At 32.7% G+C, this 23,737-nt stretch overlaps 2 protein-coding genes and 1 pseudogene across 2 annotated transcripts; 1 reads left to right on the top strand and 2 right to left on the bottom strand.

Annotated features, from left to right (window-relative positions):
- The first annotated feature begins 737 nt into the window (after window positions 1–737).
- LOC145589677 (ruBisCO large subunit-binding protein subunit beta, chloroplastic-like) lies at window positions 738–4,988 on the top strand. Its single transcript, XM_081646355.1, has 15 exons — window positions 738–893; window positions 1,450–1,702; window positions 1,799–1,924; window positions 2,144–2,281; window positions 2,378–2,473; window positions 2,561–2,803; window positions 2,883–3,117; window positions 3,197–3,366; window positions 3,455–3,532; window positions 3,623–3,694; window positions 3,774–3,878; window positions 3,978–4,070; window positions 4,176–4,268; window positions 4,428–4,551; window positions 4,646–4,988. The coding sequence occupies exons 2-15, from the start codon at window positions 1,463–1,465 to the stop codon at window positions 4,657–4,659; spliced, it is 1,827 nt and encodes a 608-aa protein (XP_081502481.1). The 5' UTR covers window positions 738–893; window positions 1,450–1,462; the 3' UTR covers window positions 4,660–4,988.
- Window positions 4,989–15,298: 10,310 nt separating this feature from the next.
- Window positions 15,299–16,879, bottom strand: LOC145588967 (uncharacterized). Its single transcript, XM_081645550.1, has one exon. It carries the CDS (start codon window positions 16,877–16,879, stop codon window positions 15,299–15,301), a length of 1,581 nt encoding a protein of 526 aa, XP_081501676.1.
- Window positions 16,880–21,518: 4,639 nt separating this feature from the next.
- Window positions 21,519–22,662, bottom strand: LOC145587952 (ethylene-responsive transcription factor TINY pseudogene; annotated as a pseudogene).
- Window positions 22,663–23,737: the final 1,075 nt, after the last annotated feature.

Below are 23,737 nucleotides of genomic sequence, written 5' to 3' on the forward strand. Positions count from 1 at the left end.
TTTTAGAATATTCTAGATAGGTCTAAGGTTTATATTCTTATCTAAACAAACCCTATCTATATTGTATTTATATATACCCCCATCATATGGAATAGAATTACACCGATCGATTCTCTCTCAAATTCTCTCATATTTCTCCTTATTTTATAACATTATTATTATTAATAATGTTGTTAGTTATTATTATTGTTATTATTATTATGCACAGCCCCACCTCGCCACCCTGCCCCCACCACCGTCACCCCCCCGGATGGCGCATTCTGCCCTTAAACCCCGTGTTTGGCGACGCCACCCCAATCCCCAAGTTGTCGTTGTCGCCTTTCCCCTTCCCCGGAATCACCTTCAATTCCCCCCACCCTAAAACCCCTTCCCTAATACATTAAAAGTTTTTTGGATGATAAAATTTATTAATATAAAAATAATAATTTTTACAGTATAAAGGGTATCTTCAAGTATTTATAACATAAGTTTAACCCGTTCTACAATAGATTAACATACACCCGTCTTTTTGGAGAATTTGTGAATGATTTAATGATACTATTTTTTAAAATGGTACACAAAATATACTATTTAAAATAAAAAATTTAAAATTTTACTGCAAATGACCAAAATATCCTGTACTGTATGATTCTTGTATAGCATAGGTATGTATCCAGTCAATCCAGAGTTCCAGACCAACTATGTGAACCGAATGTTCGGGTATGGACACCATTGAACCATAGTCCATACCCTAGAACCCAGTCGCAACTCACAAAGCGAGAAACACCAACATCTACTAGAACATTCCACACTCGATGTGTTAAACGTTATCCATGAACCATAACTACCTTTTATCATTCTCCACAAACCCAGTTTTCAGTCACAACATCCTGCTTCCTCTCCATTTTCATTGGGTAAGTTATTTCCATCTTCCTCAATTCTCAACTATTTCATCCAAATTTACTTCTTTATCATGCTGTTAATACTTACCATTACAATTAATTTCTAACAATGCATATTCTTGTATGTTCTTCATTGCTTAACTAAGTGGGTTTTTTTTATGCTTAATTTCCTAGATAATTTGGTTATTCGTTGCTTAATTAGAACATGTTGTTGGACCCATTATTATTATCCACTGAATTGTACTTGAATTTGCTTCAAATTGTCTGAATTACCCATTGTTCTATTATATAAGCTGCAACAAAGGACAGTGATGTAATCGGGATTTAATCGCAGGCCTTAGTAATTATGGCCAATGGGTACCCGTACCATGGTACCAATACCGCCCTCTAGACTTTAACCAACTAGGCTAGTTGATATTATGATTACACCTGATTTTAATTGACCCCATGACTATATTTTTTCTTGATTACTGGTTTTTGGAGTTTGTTTTACAAATTGGCGAATTACTGCTGCCAATTGGTTCTATGTATGTGATGATGATTTGAAATGTTGCATTTCTATAATCAGGACTCTGTATAAAATGGCATCAAGTTTTGTTACCATGTCTGCTATCGGGTCTTTGACATCTGTTGGAAGCCAAATTGACAAGAAAAGTATTAACCCGTCACACAAACTATCTTCGTTGGATTGCATATCATCAAGTTTTCCTAGAGGTAGTCGAAGTTATGTAGTACCTAGTAAAAGGCATTCCTTAAAGATAAACGCGGCAATAAAAGAATTGCATTTCAATAAGAATGGGGCCGCTATTAGGAAACTACAGGTTAGTATTTGTAGTGTTTTCTGAATTACTGGTATTATGATGGCAGTTGTGTATTGGTTTAGTGTCTAACATTGCTGCTCTGATTTGAAACTTTAGGCGGGTGTGAATAAGCTTGCAGATGTTGTTGGTGTTACTCTCGGTCCCAAAGGAAGGAATGTAGTTTTGGAGAGCAAGTATGGCTCTCCTAAAATTGTTAATGACGGTGTTACTGTGGCCAAGGAGGTATGAATTATGAATTACTTCGTATATGAAAAAACAGGCTCCTTTAGTGATGATTGCTAATTTTTACTTTTTCAAATGTGAAAGGAAGTGCTCAGCTTTGCTGTTTAGAACTCTTAAATGTTAATAGGAATATGTTCATGTTGGAGACTTGAAGATGATGTTCTTTTGAAGTTTATGTACTCTATTTTTGTTGACATCAATAAGCTGTTTTGTATGCAGATTGAGCTTGAAGATCCTGTCGAAAACATTGGTGCAAGGCTTGTTAGAGAAGCGGCTTCTAAAACTAATGATTTAGCAGGTGATGGGACCACTACATCTGTAGTACTAGCACAAGGTTTGATTGCCGAAGGTGTAAAGGTGTGAGGAAATTACACATAATTAATTTAAATCTCAGTATAATGTTATTTGGCGTTGAACAACATGCTTGACCAACACGTGATTATATATTTCCAGATTGTATTGGCTGGGGCAAATCCTATACAAATAGCCAAGGGGATCGAGAATACTGCAAAAGGTTTGATATCTGAGCTGAAGTTGATGTCCAAAGAGGTAAGCTATTTCTTGCTGCTGTAATAGTTGTCAATAATGCTTCACAGCTAAACGTGGTTTTTATTTTATTTTTTGCATGACTTACAGGTTGAAGACAACGAACTTGCAGATGTTGCTGCTGTTAGTGCAGGAAATAACTATCAAATAGGCAATATGGTTGCCGATGCTCTGAGCAAAGTGGGGCGCAAGGGTATAGTAACTCTCGAAGAAGGAACAAGTGCTTCGGACAGCTTATATGTCGTTGAAGGAATGCAATTTGACCGTGGCTATTTCTCACCATACTTTGTTACTGACACTGAGAAAATGATTGTTCAGTACGAAAACTGCAAGGTATACATCCTGAATTTGAGTACAAATTTGTGTCTGTTTTATACCACATAGGATGATTAATGTCTTGTTGGCTATGTAGTTGCTCTTGGTTGACAAGAAGATTACAAATGCAAGAGAGCTTGTTAATGTCCTGGAAGATGCAATTAAAAACAACTATGCAATTTTGGTTATGGCGGAAGATATAGAGCAAGAACCTCTTGCTACACTAGTTGTAAACAAACTCAGAGGATCACTTAAGATTGCTGCAATGAGAGCACCAGGTTTTGGAGATCGTAGACACCAATATCTTGATGATATTGCTATCCTTACAGGAGGTTAGTAGTTTGAATGTCAGAATGTTATCATTGACATCAAGTCCCTCAACTTTCTGGGTGCTAACTGAATTATCAACAGCAACTGTGATCAGAGATGAGGTTGGTTTGTCACTAGACCAAGCTGGCAAAGAGGTGTTGGGACATGCAGCGAAAATTGTGCTCACCAAGGAGACAGCTACCATTGTTGGGGATGGAACCACGCAAGAAGCCGTTGCTAGGAGAATTTCCCAAATTAAGAAGCAAGCTGAGGTACAAGTATTAATCCTCTAATATCTTCACTTGTTTGGCTGTTAAATTGTGGAATATTGAGCCTGATGTAGATAACATTGGTTTTCAGGATGAAGAGACTGCTTATGAGAAAGATAAACTAAATGAAAGAATTGCAAAACTTTCCAGTGGCGTTGCTGTCATCCAGGTGACTCTTCATGAATTTAAGACATGCTACCAAATTTTCTTTCCTAAATATTTTTCATATGTTTTCCTTCTTTATTGACTATTTCAACAGGTTGGAGCACGAACTGAGACAGAGCTTAAAGAAAGGAAGTTGAGGGTGGAGGATGCTCTTTGTGCAACAAAGGTATCCTCTGTGATTTTATGACTCACTCCTCCTTTAGTTTACCAAGGGATAAAACTGACTCAAACTTGTAATTTTTCAGGCAGCAGTAGAGGAAGGTATAGTTGTAGGTGGAGGGTGCACCTTGCTGCGCCTAGCGGCTAAAGTAGATGCCATCAAAGAGAGACTTGAAAATGACGAGCAAAAGGTTTTCTTTGTCAAATCCACCCTTGTTGATCATAGTGATGTCAATTTCTCTCTCCCCAACTAGATGAACTGATATTTTAGAATTTATACATATTTTCAGCTTGGAGCAGATATTGTCAAAAGAGCGCTTAGTTATCCACTGGATCTGATTGCCAAGAATGCAGGAGTTAATGGAGCAGTAGTAATAGAAAAGGTCAAGATAAGGCATTTTTAAACTATTGTATACATCATGATAACAATGTGAATTTGCAAAATTTTTCTACTACGTATTATTGATCGATGTATTTTATATTCTCAGGTGCTCTCAAATGACAACCTGAGATTTGGATACAATGCTTCTACTGGACAATACGAGGATCTGATGGCTGTTGGAATCATAGATCCCACTAAGGTTTGATTTTTATATTTTGTTTACTTTGTATTATATCCTTAAGCTTAGGATAATGCATCAACTGTACATTATCAATTGCTCATTTCCAAGATCAGATAGTGAAGGGTAATTGAGATGAAGATGGTTTCTTTCTCTGCATTAATGAGTTGCAATTTGCAGGTGGTAAGGTGTTGCTTGGAACATGCTGCATCTGTAGCAAAGACGTTCCTAACATCAGATGCCGTGGTTACTGAGATCCCAGAGCCAGAACTTGCTCCTATGGAAAACCCAATGGACAACTCTGGTATGTCTGTCTTTTTTTTTCTTTTTTTTTCCCTGTAATGCTAGTTACTTTCATATATATTTTAATTTCTTTCTAAACCATATTTCTGTTACAGGTTTTGGGTATTAAGCTCTGTGTTCCAGCTGCAAATCAACCTCCTACCATTACGGATACTTAACCATCCATATTGCAGATCAGCATAAATCTGAACGAGAATTCTTGAAAATCAGGAATGAGGCAAACATTATCTGAGTGGCATTATGACAGGAAATTTTGATCGAGATGGTGTCTCTTGTTGGTGTTTCGTATATTGTTGAGATGCTTTGAAATGGATAGTGGCCGGGATCAAAGCTCTGATTTAGGAAGATATTGTGTGAGAAGCTAACTAATCCCAATTTTGAGTGTAATGATAATGATTACAAATCAATCTATCTTGTTTATTTTGTTGTCGCCGACAATTTCAAATTTTGTAAACAAATAATAGGATTCTCCATTTTTTTGATCAATTTTCAAAATTAACACACATCATATGAAATACAAACTTTTGAAATTTGAAAATGAAAAATGTAAACTAGCTTGATACATAAAGATAAACCTAATGTCCTAATCTTAAAATCCGATAAACATTACAAAGTACATGTATTTTCAAATTAGAAAATAGGAATAAGCAATAAATGAGTTACTATTCTTTTTGTCCCCAAAGGTAGACAAGGGACAAGGGGCAAGATACATTGATACGATGGTACATCTCCTTGGATCCGCTCCCAAGCCATATAAGATAAAACCTATGACACCATATGTGACATAATTCACCAGGCCGGCTGGGCCAACCGGCCTTGAGACAAGCCTAACTTTATTGCGGAGTTCAATCAAATTAAAGGGAAAGTTCTCCAAATAAATGTCGTATATTTTTAAATCTCGAACCCAAGGACTATATGATCACGGTAGAACAACTCCATTATCAATTGATCCAAATGAAGATTGCATAAGTCATTTGGTATGAGCAGCCGTAGTTGTTATCTTGACCAAGCATGTTTTTGGCTTTTGCTAAACATTCATTGGCCATTAGAATTAGTAGTATTTTACTAACAATCTTTCATCATAACACTATTTCTTTTTCTTTGATTGACCTCAAATAACAATTAGACAAGAAGTTTAAGTAATAGTTTAATATGCAAATTAATCATCATCATATTAGCGGTAATAATTAAAGCATGATTTGATAACGTAACAATTAACAATATCCTTAATCTTTTATCTTATTAACTGCCCAATAATAATATGCCTCGTATAAGTTGATCTATGTAGTTAAATTAGTTTATCATCATGTATTCAACTATGTACAAAAATGGAGGTGACTTCTAAATGGCATTATTGTATTGGAATTATACTATTTAGGAATCAAACCGTACTAAATAAAGTGGTCGTTAACTGTTTTAAATTCTAATCAATGCCTTTACTATACATTCGAAGCCAAAACAAACATGTATTTCTAATTTTCTATGGCACATTACATGTTTTGTTTGCTCTAATGATTGTCGCGTGGAGTTATAATTTTGTTTATTGATTTTGCTCGTCGTACATGATTTATGTTGATAGATATAAAAGGTTTTGATGATTAGGAACAAATATATGATAGTTGTCTAATTAATTAAATTAATATGTTGAGATGTACATATTATATATAATGAACATGTCATGATGAGATCATAAGCAACGTAAGGAATAATGGAAATGTCATGGATATTCCTAGCATGGAACTAGAAGTTTGATGAAAGTTATGATTGATGGATGATGGTTCTCATTGATTTGATTAAGTAAATGAGTGTTATATTAAATAGATTTTATATTGGAACGTTATTCACTCAGGAACTTTGAGTTTATTTGAAACAAGAGTTTAAAAGAAATGGCATAATTAAACTTAGGAGCATTAGTGTCAATTGAAGGCTATGTATGTCTTTCTTGGTTCCTTTAAACTTTCTTTTATTTCTTCAAGCATGTCAATACTTTATTTCAATCTCTAATGTTTTTAATTATTAATAAGTAAAAGTCATAAAATTTTGATACTATGGAAAAAAGATTAAGGCAAATAAATCTAACAAGATATCACAATATATGACTATATTTTTGCGAAACTTTAAGGCTATAATCATCAAAGCAAGTCAAAGTATGTAAATAGTGCATGTCATCAAAGTACTGTAGGTCAAAAAGAGAGAGTAGTATGTTAGCAACTTAGAACATCAAGAAATTAAAGTGCAGGTATCAACTAGCTTAGTTGGCTAAAGTTTTGAAGGCTAATACTCATTGAATTGAATTTCATCTATATATACATCATTTTTTATTTTTTTTTGAAGAAACATACATAATTACTTTTATGACTCTCTTGAATAACACCAATAAAAAAATCAAGAAAGTAATACTACAATTATAATATAATAAGGTAAAGCATCAAGGTATAAGTGTAATAGAGTTAAGATAAGGCTTAGATGCTTGCAACTTAATTAAAATTACAAGCATGTAGCTTACCATTGGGGTGAAAAAAGTTAATCTGATGTAGCTTGATTATTAAACAACCCTGCTCAAACGAGCTATGTTGTTTGATTTTTCAAAAATAACATCACCCACTTGAATAACACTTGCTTTCCTACTTTATTTATTTATTTTTCTTCCAAGCTACAATATACTACTACTAACCATTGAAACACTTTGTAGCTATAAAATATACTAGCTTAATGTATCTAATGTGACAAGGTAAGCTATAAGGTACTTGTAGTTTACTATTGGAGATGCTCTTATTAAATTAGAGTTGAGCTTTTGGGTTGAAAATTTGTGAGTGCTAACGTTGTAGTGGGGAAATGGCTATTAAAGTTTAAACGCTCAAGGAACTATGTAATTTTGAGAACGGTTTTCTCTGTATAAATAATACTTCGTAATCAGCAATAGATAACTCAAAATCTCAAATACTCTACAAAGTAAACATATATAAGGCGTCCGTCATTCCAAAACAGGGTACAAGTCTTCCACTAAACATAATAGAAGCTTGGATATTTCGTATGATGTTGATACTATTTCGAGTGTCATAATTTGACTTAGCTCAGATATTGTCCATCATTCAATCTGGTCATGTGTGATAAATATATTAGTGACAATTAAGTGACATATCTTACCCTTAATTACTGCAATTGAACATGGATCATGTATCATTGTACTCCCTCCGTCCTTAAATTACATTTCTATTTCTAGTATTTATTTCGTTCTCATATAATAGAGAAAGGTAGGAATGTAATTTAGGGACAGATGGAGTAATAATTATCATTTTCTAAAGTGACGTGTCTAAAATGTTAGCAAAACTTTTATCTCCGTGTCCATACAATCAACCCGATAGATCAATGTAACACTATGTACGGTATATATGAAATTAATTTTCTAATTCACACGTTTTTATATAAAATAAACTAACCCTAGTTACAAATGGACTTGTAGCTAGATGGGGTTAACACATGCATGTCTCCTAGTGAACTAGTGGAAGGAAAAGTAAACTCTAAAATCCAAAGTTAACAAAATGCCTAAAAGGGCATGAAAATGAAAACAAGCCCAACCATCTCATTCTTAAATTTATAAATGACAAATTTTGAAACACCAAGACAAATTTATACAAAGTATTTGAATACTACATTAAAAATTTAGCTGTTCTTGTGTAATGAAGTGTGTGTGCTTCTGGTTGATTCATGTCCGTACAAGACTCTTTCATACAAAAAGAGTGAGTTGGATATTACAAAACAAATGGTCATTTTCATCTTACATGTCATTTTTGGCTAACAATTGTAATTATTTAAGGTGGGGGCCGCCTTAACCTCATTTAAGAAACTTTTTATGAGTATTTATTTATTTTCTTTGACAAGAAACTACAAAAGTACATTAGAAATCACATTTTTCTTCCTTAGGGCTCCTCGTGTAAAGAAGCTACCGAGTACTCTTTTCGTTTCATTTTAATTATAACAAATTATTTTAGCGGCTTTTTAAAAATTATATGAAAAAATTAAGAGAAAAAAAAATGTGGAATCCACCTTTAGAAAAAAAGGTAGAGACAAAAAAAATTAAATGATAATATTACGTTCAACGTGACAATTAATTTTAGACAAGGCGTATACTCCCTCCGGTCCATAATATTTGGAACGTTGGAGTAGACACATAATTTAAGAAAATTACAAGTGTGCCCATTTAAAATAATTAATTATACTAGTATAAAGGATTTTCTTCTCTATTTTTATATTGTAAGAAAACAAAAGGTGGGGGAGGTGGGGGTAGTGAGGAGAGAGAAAATGTAGGATTTAGGGTTTGTTTTGATTTACTGAACTGAACTAAATTGTTTTTGAAAGAAAGGAATTAGGAACTAAACTATATTAAATTGATTGGAGCTAAATTGAACTGAACTAAACTAAAATTAAGCTGAAGCAAACAGGCCCTTAATTGGGTTTTGAGGTTTGTGGTTCCAAAGAGAATAGAGAAAAAAAATATCTAATTAGTGGCTTCATTCCATATTTGGTAACATGTTAAGTATTTTGGGACCGATAAAAATGGTAATTGTGTCAAATATTATGAGACGAAGAAAGTCTAAAGCATAGAGTATGGTGTTAAACAAGCCACGTCATATGCATAGTAACTATGTTTCAATGACACCTGTTCAACCAAGATTGGGTAGAGAATTTAACACATGAGCTTCTAGTCATTTTCAACATGATCTATGAACACAACACACCACCAAACTAAATTGATTATGCCATGCTAGGGACAATATATCCTTAATCACTACATATATATACATCCATGCAGAAAACAATGTTACTTGGGAAAATTTTGTTGCCTTCTCTTAAAAGTTTGAAGTCATTGCGCCTTAATCAAAACCTTAATTTGGATTATATATAAGATTATGTTTTAATAATTTAGGTTAGGTGTGTGTTTTACATATAAGCACAAGCATTGTTTCTTTACAATGCAAGTACCTAGGAGGCTAGGAGTACTCTATGACTTTAATTTGTACTTTCTTGTAAATAATGAAAGATTATATATACATTGGTAAAAAGTCTATTTTGATTATTTCATAATTGGAATTATGCTGATTTGATGCTCTCTTACATTAATAGTGTTTATTTTACACTCACGTCACAATAAGTAATATATATACGGAATAGATGATTTAGCAATGTACAATTAACTGTGTAGTATCTTACCTTTGTCAAGATGATTACATAGTCAAACTTAGTTACGACCATATATATAATTCTTTTACATAGGAAACTTATTATTACAACGTCATTTAATAACATAGTTTTGTCAACACAAACCATTAATTGGCTCTAACAACAGTGATCGAGAGTCTAAACAAGAACCATGTTGGGAGGACAATTAGTTGGACCCTTAATAGAAATTTATGTTTAAGAGAACCACATAAATCTCAAAGAGCATTATTACAAATCCTATATACCCTCATCTACCGTTCTTGTGATTATGACTTATAGAACGTCATATATCTTACATATGTCATTATTATATTGTTACACGACTTGAAGCATATAATTATTAAGCTGGCATGCATTAAAAGAAGATAATAATCCTTATATATATGAACCTTCTATCCTATAATTTCTCCATTGTTTTTTACAAATCCAATATTTATGGTGTGTTTTATTCACCTGATTTTTATTTATCTGAACTTATTAAAATTTATTTTAATTGTAATTTAAACTTGGGTATATTTAGGGTGTGTTCAATTCACCTAATTTTCACTTATCTAAACTTAACTTAACTTATCTGAACTTATAAAAACATATTTAAGTTGTAATTTAAAATTTGGTAACCCTTATTAGAATTTAACTAAATTTATTTTAACTTATCTAAAATTATAAAACCTGAAATAAGTGAAAATAAGGTGAACAAAACAAACTCTTAACAGAATTCATTAGACCTGAAATAAGTGAAAATAAGGTGAATTGAACAAGCCCTTAGATTTGTGCATATTATGAGTATATATTACTCGTGTTATGTATTGATGATTATCATTATATATACTCCATACATTCATAAACAAAATGTAATTACTTTATCCTTTTATTGACTTTAAACATATTACGCAATATTAACTAACATTCAAAATATAATGTAATTATATTTTATTGTAGGTTTGTTACTTTGTTTGTTCTGCTTAAGCTCATGTCAATATATATATATATATATATATATATATATATATATATATATATATATATATATATATATATATATATATATATATATATATATATATATATATATATATATATATATATATATATATATATATATATATATATATATATATATATATATATAATGTAATTACTTTCTCCTTTTATTTCTTTTTGTTTGTCTTCATTAAATGTAAGAAATTTTTAAAGAAGGATATTTGATAAATATTAGAAAATACATGATCAAGTAGAATCTTGTTACCAAGCTTTGCTTGGAGGAGTTGATGAGGAACTCGCCTTGTGAATTTGAGGTCACAAGTTCGAGTCCCACCCTATATATATAAACTTTTTCGATACAAAAATTTGAATTAATTTACCTAAATAATTATGTTGCACTATTCCAGTGTTCTTTGTTACAAATTTTAACAAAATGAATTAAATTTCATCCCTTTTGGACAAAGTTACATACCTACATAATTATGGTTATCAACTTATTGGGTGATTAAACAAAAAGTTAGAGAAGGGATTTAAAGTTCAGTCAAATTTGCAACTGTATTATGTTTTCTCCTATATGTTGCATACCTACATAATCTAAATTTGGGCTGATCACAGGGTAAGAATTTTTTATTTTATTTTAATTTATTTTATTTTTTAAAAAAAATGGAAATAAAAAATTTAGACTAGACCAGATCAATCAAAACTTAAAACATATACTTCTATTATCATTTCTTTATATTTTACACTTTTACTTTACCACTATTCGTCTATGTTACTTTTATTGTCTTTTATTTTATGATTGTATTTTCTGTTGTAAAATAAGGTAATTTCAAGGTTACGCAAAAGAAGTAGACAATAAGATTGAAAAGTTAATCTTATCAATGGAACAAATTCGGTGTGTCGTGATGCTAATCACTGACTTGAAAACGAAATTCCGACGCAACCGTGATGCTCAATTGTATTCGCCGACATGTTCTCTAAGGTTCACACACCACTCTCACATAAAAACACTTTTGGGTGAGAGGTTGAAGTCACGTAAACTTATGTCCAAAGAAGATGAAAATGTGTTTAGCTATTTTGTGTGTTGTATGTGTATTATAATTTGATTTTCTCCAAGTCAATATATAAGTTGATCAAGGAGAATGAAGAGGTAAAGGATGCTCGCTCAAAGATTAAGGGAATAATCAGAAACATGAAGTGGAGTTAAATCCCCTTAAAACACCCTCATAAAAATGGGAGTTACACATCAAAGAGAATCCAAAAAAGAAGAGGGAGAAAAAAAAAAAAAAAAGCCAATAAAATGAATCTAGGCGTGATAAAATCTACTCCACAACTCACTTGTAGCCCATGGGCAAACATGATAGGCCAAAACCTACCCGTAGAGTAAATTGATTAAGCTTTAGAAAACCAATAATCCAACCAAGAAATGTCTTTTACTAGCTCTCTTTACTCTAGCACTCCCTAGCCTCTGACAAGTAAAATGTATTAATTGACAAGAGTAAAATGAAGAGTGTTTACAAATTATATAAAATAAAATTAAATTAAAAAAAAATACTCCCTTTGCTTTTTTAAGTGTCCCATGTTGACTTGGTACTTAAGCCAATGCAGAATTTTGATCAATAATTTTTTAATAATCAATAACTATAAAATATAAAAATTATATATTAATAATCGATTTATTAAGACAATTCCAACAAGTAATTTTTTTTCTTATGTATATATTACAAACGTTGGTAACAAAAAATAGGTAAAATAGTGTCATAAACATTTACTCCCTCCGTTTTTATTTTATAAATGCATCACTTTCCTTTTGTGGTTGTTTTTTTTTTAAAAAAAAAATGCATTAACATCACTTTCATATTTGGTAACTTTATATAGAGTACAATATTATGGCCTTGTTCTTTTGAATTGTTCTGCTCTGCTGCAATTTGCTCTGTTTAAATAATTAATATTTAATAATAATAATAATTAATATTAAATCATAATAACAAAAATAACAATTAATATTTAATAATAATAATCAATATTTCATATAAATAATAATTAATTAAGTTAATAATATTAATAATTAATATTAAATTAATAATTAATATTTAATAATAATAATGATTAATATTAAATATAAAATAATAATTAATATTAAATGAATAATAATAATTAATATGAAATTAATAATATTAAATTAATAATTAATATTTAATAATAATGCGATAATAATTAATAATATTTATAATGATAATAATAATAATAATCATATCATATACTACCTCCGTTAATTGTTTTGTGCAACTTTTGCCATTTTGGGATGATCGGAGTTATGTGCAACTTTCCATTTTCTTACTATTTTTAGTTAAAAAAAGGTGGAAATTACTGAATTACCCTTACTTAGTCCCTTTTTATTTTTTAATTGTTACCCTTAGTCTAACTTAATTACACTAACCTTACATCTACTCTAATCTAATCAGATTCCCTAAACTAATGACTCCCTCCATTTATTACCCCAATTCCCACTCACATCCTCAACCACCTACAATTAATTGCGATGATTTGCCTCCTCTGTTTCTTCTGGATATTTCTACTGATGAACCCTAGTTCATCATTTGGGGTTTCTCTCTCTCTCCTCTTCTTCTTCGATTTAACACTTCCTCTCTCCAGATCTAAACTCCTCTCCTTTTCTCTTTTTTAACCTCACATCCTCTGTCAACCATGATAAACCTAGATCCGTTGAAATATGCGTACATGGCCACCAACGACAAGGGTGAAGAGAACTTGATCCAGAATCTCATACAATGCTTTGAGACTGGTTCACCCTTCCCTCGTGCTTTCTACGAGTCTAGTGAAACGGGTCCCTATTGTACGTTACACACGTATCGGGCTCTAGGTCAAGTGCTGAAAAGTGTTGATGAGGAAGAAAAAAAAAAGGGAGGAGGGAGAGGGTCAGTCCCGTAGGAAGTCCCTTGATTTTTCTGAGATTCAGGTGGAAATGGTGGCGGAAACTGGAGAGGGGAGTGCGGCTCCTCCAAAAAAACCTAGATCTAAGAGGGAGAGGCCTCCCTTTAAGGTGCGTGCTACTCGGAAGGCGGCGCGTGTAGCGTTGCGAAGGATGCGTGGGCTTCCTGATGAGGAACTCATCGTCCTTTCATCTGATGAGGAGGCTGCTGAGGCACCTCTGTCTCTTGAACCGGAATCTGATTCTAGTTCTGTTCCTGTGTTGCACTGCTCTGTGAGGCGGCTGAACCCTAGGGTTCAACCCTCCGATTAACTGCTCTCGTAACGATTCCTAACCCTAATTTCTTTATTTTAAATTTATGAGTCCCTCTTACTTGATTCTATGCTATATTGGTTATTTACTTGTGATTATGTGCTGGGTAATTGGTTTCAACATGATGAATTGTTGTTGTTGGTTAATTGAAGCTGATGATGTTGACGGATTTTTTGAGTTATTGGTGATGTTGGTGGATTGTTTGGGCTGGTTATTTATGTTGTTGGTGGATTGTTTGGAGTGGTTAATTGTTGTTGGTGGATTGTTTGGACTGGTTAATTGTTGTTGTTGGTTAATTGAATATGGATAATTGTTGTTCTTGTTGGTTAATTGGAAATGAATAATTGTTGTTGGTGGATTGTTTGGACTGGTTAATTGTTGTTGTTGGTTAATTGAATATGGTTAATTGTTGTTGTTGTTGGTTAATTGGAAATGGATAATTGTTGTTGGTTAATTGGTTGCTCTTTTCTACTCTGAAAAGTATTGGTAATTTGTTGGCCCTAGTTATACTATTGGACTGTCCTGTGGAGATGGTTAATTGATTACCTTGCTGTTGATGGTGGTCTGTTCATGATGCTGGTCTGTACTGTTGTGTTGGCTATATTATGGGTGGAGTATGTATATCTTTGTTTATTTATGATGTTGGTTGATTGTTTGGACAGTTGTTGTTGTTGGTTTATTTGGCATGAATTACTTATGGCTTGAAAAGGGAATTTGATTGATGAATGATGATGCTACCTAGTTACTGGTTTATTGTGGTGAACTTCTGATTTTTATGTCTTGTTCTCAATGATCAATTGTGTAGAGAACAGTGGTACATGTTTGAGTCCCCCTTTGCTGCTTGTGTATTACTCAGTAGGGAGTCCCAATATTACTCTGAGTACATTGTTTAAATTGAAGTCCATATGATGAAGGGACTCAATTGAATTACAAATTGAACAAGTTATTTGCTCCAACTATCACAATAATGGGATGGTTGTTGAGGTAAACTTGTTTAATTTGCTGTATTCAAGATTCAAGTATTCTTCTGATGGATTGTTTTTCATACCTCATAATGCATTCATTCCTTTCATTCCATTCAAAATGTGGCTACAAAAAGCCTATTACACAACAACTAACATATCACTGCCTTAGTGGTCTATCACATTATCCATTACAAAATACACCTAACCACCTAGTCATAAACAAGACTAATAAAAAAAGTGCCCAAAAAAAGAACTACACACTGTAGATGGTTATGTGTGGCAGTACATGTTGATGTTCTGAGTCTGTTTCTTTCCTTGACTTAGTCTGCATCCACCTCCATGTCCTCCTCTGCATCATGATTACCTTGAGGTGCTGGCCTAAACATTGTGTTTAGATACTCCACAGCCTCTGTTACTACTTCCTTCTGAACATGCACAACATTTGGCAGAGTTCCCAGATTTTCTAGCTTTTTCTTGTTCATGTGTGGGATTTTGTACTTGTTACCTCCTTCTGCTTTCAGTATCTTGATCATGCATCTCTGTAAAGTGACCCAAATGTACTTGTTCACTTCTGGTTTGAAGGTGTTATATGACTCAATAACTTTCTCAACAAGTTCATCTACATTTTTGGGAAAGGACTGGTACTGTAAAGATTGAATAGACCTAAACAATCCTAAATCCAACACATTTAAATCTGGTGATTGTGCTGGCTGGAAGACAAAATGTATGTTGAATCCATTTGCTGTTGTTGCTGCAATAAACTCATCATCTGTAGGTATTTGATGTGGTCTTGCATTATCCCACTGAATAATTACATTCTTAGGCTGACTTTCAGGCCACTTAGCAATTATAGCTGGTATAACTTTGTTGAGCAACATTTCTCTAATGACTTCTCTGTTTACATTTTGGAGTGCCTTTGTGACCATTGTTCCTGCTGCTCTGTTTTTACTTGATTTCTTAGCCCTCTCTTGAACTGTAAAAGGGAATAAACCATATTTCCCATCATGAATGAGTTCCCCATTAGTCCCATAAAGTGGCTTCCCAATTACTGCCATGAACATGGCCTTTAACTTAAACCTTCTTGATTGTTGTGCCATGTATGGATCTTCTTCACTTGGAAGGAGATAAAATCTCCTCTTGTCTGGGTTCAAGTAGAACCATTTCTCATCTATGTGTATTACTCTGTCCATATCTTCAAATGTTGGGTCCTCATTTCCTAAGACAGGATTAATATGAGATAGAACCCACTTCATTCTTGCTACTTTATGGTCAGATGAAAGTGCTGGCTTGTTACTTGCAGTATGTGTTCTCAGCCTCCCCTTTTTCTTCAAATAATGAAGAGTGACATGAGAAATATTCAGTGCTGATGCATAAGACCTTTCACTCTGCCTTAAATGAAGGGGCACTGACTGTAGAAATTCATCTGTGAATTCCCTTGGTTTTGGACCTATTCTGCCTATTTTCTTAGACCTGACATCAATCAAATTTCCCTGAGCCATCTGTTTTTTAATGTCAGTGAATTTCCTTGTAATTGTTGATTTGTGAACATGGAATTGAATTGAAAGTTGCACTTTATAACCTCTTGGCAAATTACCATCTTGCATTTTGCACAACATTGCATCAACAATCTGTCTTCTTTGTTGCATTGTTAGTTGTTTCCTGTTAATGCTCTGAGTGCCTTGTTGGTCATCTTGCATGCCCTGAACTTCAGCTTCTGGTTCGGATACATGAGTCCCATTTTCTGTATCATCCTCTTGCTGCATATTCTCATTTTCAGAATCGTATTGCTCAATGTCTTCATCTTGCATCTCCTCCTCTACATCAAAGTATAATTCTGCCAACTCTTCCTCTGTCAATAATTGGTCAACATCATAAAACAGAGATTCATCAAACTCTGCCATGGCTGGTTTTGTACTTGTGTGTTTGCAGATTGCTGTAGCTGTTGATGGGCTAGCTGATGATGGTTTTTGAGGAGATGAAGCAGCCCTTCCTTTTGTGTAGATAAAGCAAGATGATGACGGTTTTATGTGAAGATTTTGTGCAGCACTAATTAAATTTTTTGACTAATTATGGGCTAATTTAGGGTGCTTAGTGCTAACTTTTGGCAAACAATTTCATGATTTGGAAAACAGAATGTTTGTAATTAATGGTGGAACATTTATTGTCTTTTGGTAGTTTGGGGCTAGTATTTATAAGCCTCTAAAACAATGAATGGAATGTGGAACTTCTTATGCAATTTAAATGACAAGCTGTTTTTTTTTTTTAAAATCTGTTGGAGGGAATTAAAATCCCACCAAAAAAATTCAAACCTTTTGAATTTTGGCTGAAAATTTCGGTGGGTATGTGATTCCCTCTAAAAGTGATTGATTTCCCCACCAAAACACATGGGGGTGGCCTACCATTATCTCTCCTCCCAACTTTAATTACTTTTACAAATCAATCCTTAATCTATACCCCTCAAATTTTGCATTGGTAACCGAAAACCCCCTCAAAGTTGCACAAAACAATTAACGGAGGTAGTAACTATTATATAAAGCTAAACTTTTAGCCAGATCACGAAATAACGACACTTGGCATTCTAACTTTTTGCCAAGTTTTGCGCCACATAAGAGACAATTAATTATCAATATGACACGTAGGATTTATTATATGTTTTGTAGAATAGGATAAAAAGTTAAATAGATTCACTAGGATAACAAAAATTATTTTAGTATTTTATTTTCAATCAAATTTGGATGATTTAGTAGGAAAAAAAATTATTTTAGAGTTTTATTTTCAATAAAATTTTTGGTTTAGAATTTTATTTTCAAATAAAATAAAAAAAAAAAAATTTCTAAACAAATGACGAATCCAGAGGTACAAAAGGGGGAAAAAAATCAAAGAGACATGTTATTATGTATGATCTTTAAGTTTTAACATGTAAACATCATTTCCTTAGATGTTCAGAGAAAATGAAAAGAGATCACAGTTTTAGAGAACCGTTCTTTTTTGTTGTACATTATTACTTCTAATTTTTATATATTGTTAAGTGATTATAAATCCATAAAATATCCATAAACGGACAAGTATGATTATTAAGTGATTATTAATCCATGAGTAGAAAATTCAAATAACAATTCGGACATCGCACAGGACACAAAACTAATAATAATAAAATCTACTATGCTCTATTAAAATCTGCTCTGCTCTGCTGACCCCTGCTCTACTATGCTCAGATGCTCAAAAGAGTAAGGCCTATATCATTTCTCTCTCTTACTTTAAACCCCACTTAAATTATTTTATCATTTATCTCTCTCATATGGTACTCACTTTAATAATAAAAATATTTACTCTCTTATATACTTTCTTTTTCATGGTCTCCATCTTACTTTTACTATAATAGTGAATTATTCACTCGTTCACAATATTATATTACTCTCCTAAAACTCCGCGCATCACCAAGTGATGCATTTAAAAAAAAATGGAGGGAGTAAAATAAATCGAATAAAGTATAATATTAGAACACCTCATTTTAGGGTTAGGTTATGATGTACTCCCTCTGTTTTTTAAGTGCCTTATAGTAACACATGTCAATGTGAAACTTTGATTAATAATATCTTTAGCTATACTTAACTATAAAATTTTAACAATTGAATGTTAATTATCTACTCATTGAAACAATTTCAACAAGTATCCACAAAACTATATCTTTCCTTATACTCCCTATGTCCTAATTTACTTGCAACATTTTGACTGGACACGCTTGATGATGCGCATTTGACCGTCGACATCTTTTATTATATACTCTGTATTTATATACTTCCTCTGTTTTTTTTTTTTATAGTTGCAACACTTCTCTTTTCACGTTTGCCAATGTATGTTTTCAATCGTTAGTATCTTTAATTACCAATATGTAAAAATTATAAACTTTAGATATTAAAATTGTATAGATCGAGACGAACCTAACAAGATCCCATATGAGTATATTTTTTCTTATGCATAAATCGTCAAGTGAAACACATGAATAATGTAAAAGTCAAAATGTTGCAACTATAAAACAATGGAGGAAGTAAGTTATAAAAAGATTATATTAAGAAACTATACATTAAAATAGGCTCAACATCTTATATGATTACATTGACTTTTATATAATGGCTAAAAAAGATGATCAAATTGAAATGTGTGAATAGTGCAAAAAATCAAACCGTTACGAGTACTTTAGGGCGAAAGGAGTATATTTTTCACAAACATTGGTCAAAATATATGTTTAGTGAATAGTGTCAAAATCCCCTGAAACAATAAAAAAAATAAATAAAAAAAAAGGCTGAAGGGAGTAAAAATTCAAGCTCTACCACTATCAGCAAGTATGGCCAGTGAACTTCAAAATTGACAAAGGCTACCTTGTTAATTTTGATAAACCTCAATGGCACCCAATGAAAATTCTTTTTTGTTTTTGTTTTGAAGGGGAGAATAATTTCAGTAGAATATCTATATACTGTTTGGTCAAATACTACTGGCACTACTGTTAACCTCCCTCTCTGTCTGGAAATCTGGCATGTTCATCTGCTATACCAGAAAACTCCTTAATATATAATTTAAAAAATTAAAAATTAATTTAAAAGTAGTTTTGGCATGGCAGCATTAAATTCCAAAATGGATAAGTAAAGTGAAGCTGTAAAAAGATAAAATTACCACCCAAGTAAAGACAATTAGATAACACTATTACTAAACCGAGTAAAAGTCCTTGTCACATCCTCTTAAATGCTTTGCTGTCTCCCAAAAGCTAACTCCTCCTAACTTTCTTTTTTGCCTCAAATCATTTTTTTCAATTTACATTTGACAATATTTCATGTTTGAGTGTTAACATCACTAAGGGCCTGTTCTCTTACGTTGAAATTCAGTTCAGTTCATTTCAGCTGAGTTTAGTTCAGTTCATTTCAGCTGAGTTCAGTTCAGTTCAATTCAGTTCAGTTCAGTTCAGCTCCTAATTTCCTTCTCTTATAAAATATTCATTTCAGTTCAGTTCAGTTCAGCTGAGTTCAGTTCAGTTCAGTTCAGTTCAGTTCAGTTCAGCTGAGTTCAGTTCAGTTCAGTTCAGTTCAGCTGAGTTCAGTCAATGAGAACAGGCCCTAACTAACGGCCACAATTTTAGTATATTGATTGATATTATTATTATAATTACTAGTATTAGTGAAATTGGACGACCGTTTTAGGATAAACCAGGGGTTAAAGAAATGTTATTGTTAATATAAGAGTATAATCGATATTATATATTATGCATGTCTGTAAAAGTCAAATTGAACTAATTTATTTTTGAATAATTTCTTATACGTAATAATAGGGTAAAATAAAACATTCTAGCAAAGTATTACCTTTGACTTTTATTTTTCAATTTATATTAGTTGAAAGGGAAAAAAAATTAGTGAGGGACGCACATGGTTGTTAATTGTTAATTCACTTGCTAGCTAAGTATATATTATGTTATCTCATGATGCAAATCAAACTATGGAGTATGGCATGGTTTGATGAATGTGCCGATCTAACAATTGTAGTAAGAAATTGTTTTTAGCAATAGTCTTAATTTTTTATTTATTTTTTACTTCGTATTATTTTTTTGGAAGTGAAAGTGGATTAAGTTAAGTTGGATAATGTCAAGGTTGTAGTAACAAACTTGACCACTAGCTTCTTCCTCATGGTGTTTATGAATCCAAAATAGCAATAATTAGCTTATGATCATATCATTAACGGATATAAAATACTTAAGGTTGAAATTAAAGTAGAAAGGATTATTATTCAAGTGTGAAATAATAGGCATGTTGTTGTTTTCTGCCATACTCGTTGTTAGTTTGACATGATTGCCTTTTATTTTGGCCATTTTGATGAATGAGTGAAGCGTGTCAAGTTGATCATTATTTTAGCTCAAGTTTAAATTAAACATGTCATATAACTGAATTAATTTATCGAGTTATGGAACTTCTAAGCCAAATTCAATAATTTTGTAATAAGATATCCTATCATGCAAATTTTGAAAGCCTACTTAATTATTATATTTATATCAACATTACAAAGTCAATAGTCTCTTAGGGTGAGGGGGTATGTTGTTGTTTTCCATTCCATTTAAACTCAAGAATGTGGATAACATCCACAAGGTAAGGTATGGTTGTTTGTCCTAATTAGCTATGCTTGTCTATTTGTGACAGCTTACAATTTCAAAACGATTTCCTCTCCTATATGCACTATTTTTGGGGGAAAGTGTGGGTTTAAGTTTGGTTAAGATGATATAATGACGACAATTATGAAGACGTAATTATATACTCCCTCGATCTTTAAAAGTTGTTAATATCTCTAATCATGTTTCATGTATTAATTTTTTATAATTATGATTAATATACTGACCGATTGCATTGACAAACTTACGTGCTTTAATTGGAGTATTGGATTATGTTAAAACATGTGAATGGTATAAGCAAACAAGTTTTGCCAAACTCAACTTTATAAGCACACAAGTTTTGATAATTTTAAACCTAAATTTAGGTAAAAAAACTTTCATGACATAATAGGAGCAGGAAAAAAATCTCTAATTTCATTTAGACTCATTGAAATTTCACACAAAAAAATTTCATCATCACACATTTATCCATCCTACTAGTATATTTATACAAACTAAAAAAATAAAAATAAAAAAATCTAAAAATTTTAATATTAACAGGAAGAAATTTTCCACTCTCCCAAACATAAAATAAAATGTTTACAAAAGTAATTTTTATATTTTTTAATAAATTTTTAGTAATAATCAACATTTGAATATCCTACCCCATAATAATCAGCCAATGAAATGTCAGCCGTTGATTCATACAAGTACCCACATAAACCCATCTCGACCGTCCAACCAGGCGAGTAAGCCCACTCTTCAACCGAGTCAACCAACACTAACTCAGCCTTCGACTCGGCCGAGTCATCACCCACATCTTCCAAACTCGGTAACTCAACAATCTGACTCAGTTCCTCTTCAGGCCCATTAGGCCCAATAGGCCCATTAACCTCCGAAGAAGACGAAGACACCGCAGGCGACGGCGCGTGGGACTCCATCGCGGCGGCTAAAGCGGCAGCAGCTTGAACATCACGCGGCGAATTCGACGCAGGTCGAGGGAGTGAGTTAGCGAGTTCAGGGAAGTTGAGAATTGCGGAGTTACCTTTGATGCAAAGTGCAGCAACGTCGTGAGCACGCGCCGCCATTTCTGGTGTGTTGAAAGTACCAAGCCATATTCGTGATTTTTTTCTGGGTTCTCGAATTTCGGATACCCATTTGCCCCAAGCTCGTTTTCTCACTCCTCTGTAAACTGGGTCTTTGCTGTTTTCTCTCTTTCGTTTGTTGTTGATTTGGGGTGAGGATTGAGTTAACCCAGAAAGGGATTGAGAAGATGAAGTTGAAGGTGTAGCAGTAGCTGTAGTTGTAGCAGTAGTGTCGTTCTGGGAAGTCTCTGCTTCTCTTCCATGGCGTTCCGCCATTGATGTAAGGTAAATGGAGGTCAGCAAGGTTGATTAGCTGAGTTGCACGGAAGGTGTTTGATGAAATGTCTGAAAGAAGGGAGAATTAAAGAGAGAAAATTATGTGGAAATTTAAAGAAGGGGGTGAAGTAGCCGTAGTATATAAAGCAGGGGAAGCCGTTAGAGTGTGATAAGGAGAGGGAGAGTGAGATGTAAAATATTATGAATAATGATAATGGCAAGCTAAATTAGGTGGAGATATATAATAAGGTGTATTATATAAAAAAGGGTTGGGGTTAAAAAAATTAATAAAACGCGCTACTTCTGTCAAATTGTCAAGTACAATCCTTGAAGAAAACTCTCCCATTGGCTTGTGGGTGAGGGCGAGGGCGGAGATCGGATAATTTCGACTCGATTTGAATTACTCGTATTTTTAGCATGTTTGAGTTTAGGTGTATCAAACTGTCTTTGAGTTAGGTTTATGTTGAGTTTGAGTCATGTTAAATCATTGTGTTTATATATGTGTAATTTTAGATGAATTACAGACCACTTTCAGATTACATAATATCTAATCGAGTTGGGTTAATATTTGACGCCCTCTATTTGAAATTGATTAGTTCAAACTTGTCCTAACTAATAAGTGATCTAATTTAAATTGATTTAACTCAAAAAGGAATGTGATTGATTAAATTTGAATTAGACGGAGTAAATGCATTGAAAATATTTGAAAGTGATTTGAACCCTAAGGTATTACCTGATGCGAATTGTTCATACAGAAAGTGTTGATGGACTCGTTTACCACCTTTGAAGCCTGAGCAACGTAGGTTGTGGAGCGAAAATAAGGGGCAAAATGGTCTTTTCACATATGAGTCATATGTGTGTTGCAAAGTTGTTTCACGAGGGCAATTAGCTTATATATTGACGTATCATCAATTCCAGCAATAACTAAGTAAAGAGGTGTAAGTGTAATTAAGAAGTCTCAACAACTTTTTTTCCTTTGTCTTGAGCAAATTAATAGAAGTGAGTCTCAACTTTTGTATAAACATACTATGACGTATTCTTTGGAATTAGCTAAAATAAATAAATAAATAAATAAATTTGTTAGTAATAATAGGCTTAAAATTTGATTATTAATCAGGGACTAAATACAATAAGCAGGAAAAAGACTACATACAACAAATGATTAATTTGTTTAACTGGAGTAGTAAAAATAAAACCAAGTGAATAGAATTTATCTTTTAGTACAAGTCAAGTAAAGAGATACTCCGTACGATATAATGTCTATATCTGCT

This window comes from Chenopodium album, chromosome 17 (assembly GCF_948465745.1).
Source record: "Chenopodium album chromosome 17, dcCheAlbu1.1, whole genome shotgun sequence".
NCBI classification, from domain to species: Eukaryota; Viridiplantae; Streptophyta; class Magnoliopsida; order Caryophyllales; family Amaranthaceae; genus Chenopodium; species Chenopodium album.

Excerpts from the sequence above, each read along its gene's own strand:
- LOC145589677 (XM_081646355.1), top strand. The coding sequence starts at position 1,463 with ATGGCATCAAGTTTTGTTACCATGTCTGCTATCGGGTCTTTGACATCT. Across the intron at positions 2,804-2,882 it reads TTCAGTACGAAAACTGCAAG|TTGCTCTTGGTTGACAAGAA; the intron begins GTATACATCCTG and ends TTGGCTATGTAG. Across the intron at positions 3,118-3,196 it reads TATTGCTATCCTTACAGGAG|CAACTGTGATCAGAGATGAG; the intron begins GTTAGTAGTTTG and ends AATTATCAACAG.
- LOC145588967 (XM_081645550.1), bottom strand. The coding sequence starts at position 16,879 with ATGGCAGAGTTTGATGAATCTCTGTTTTATGATGTTGACCAATTATTG.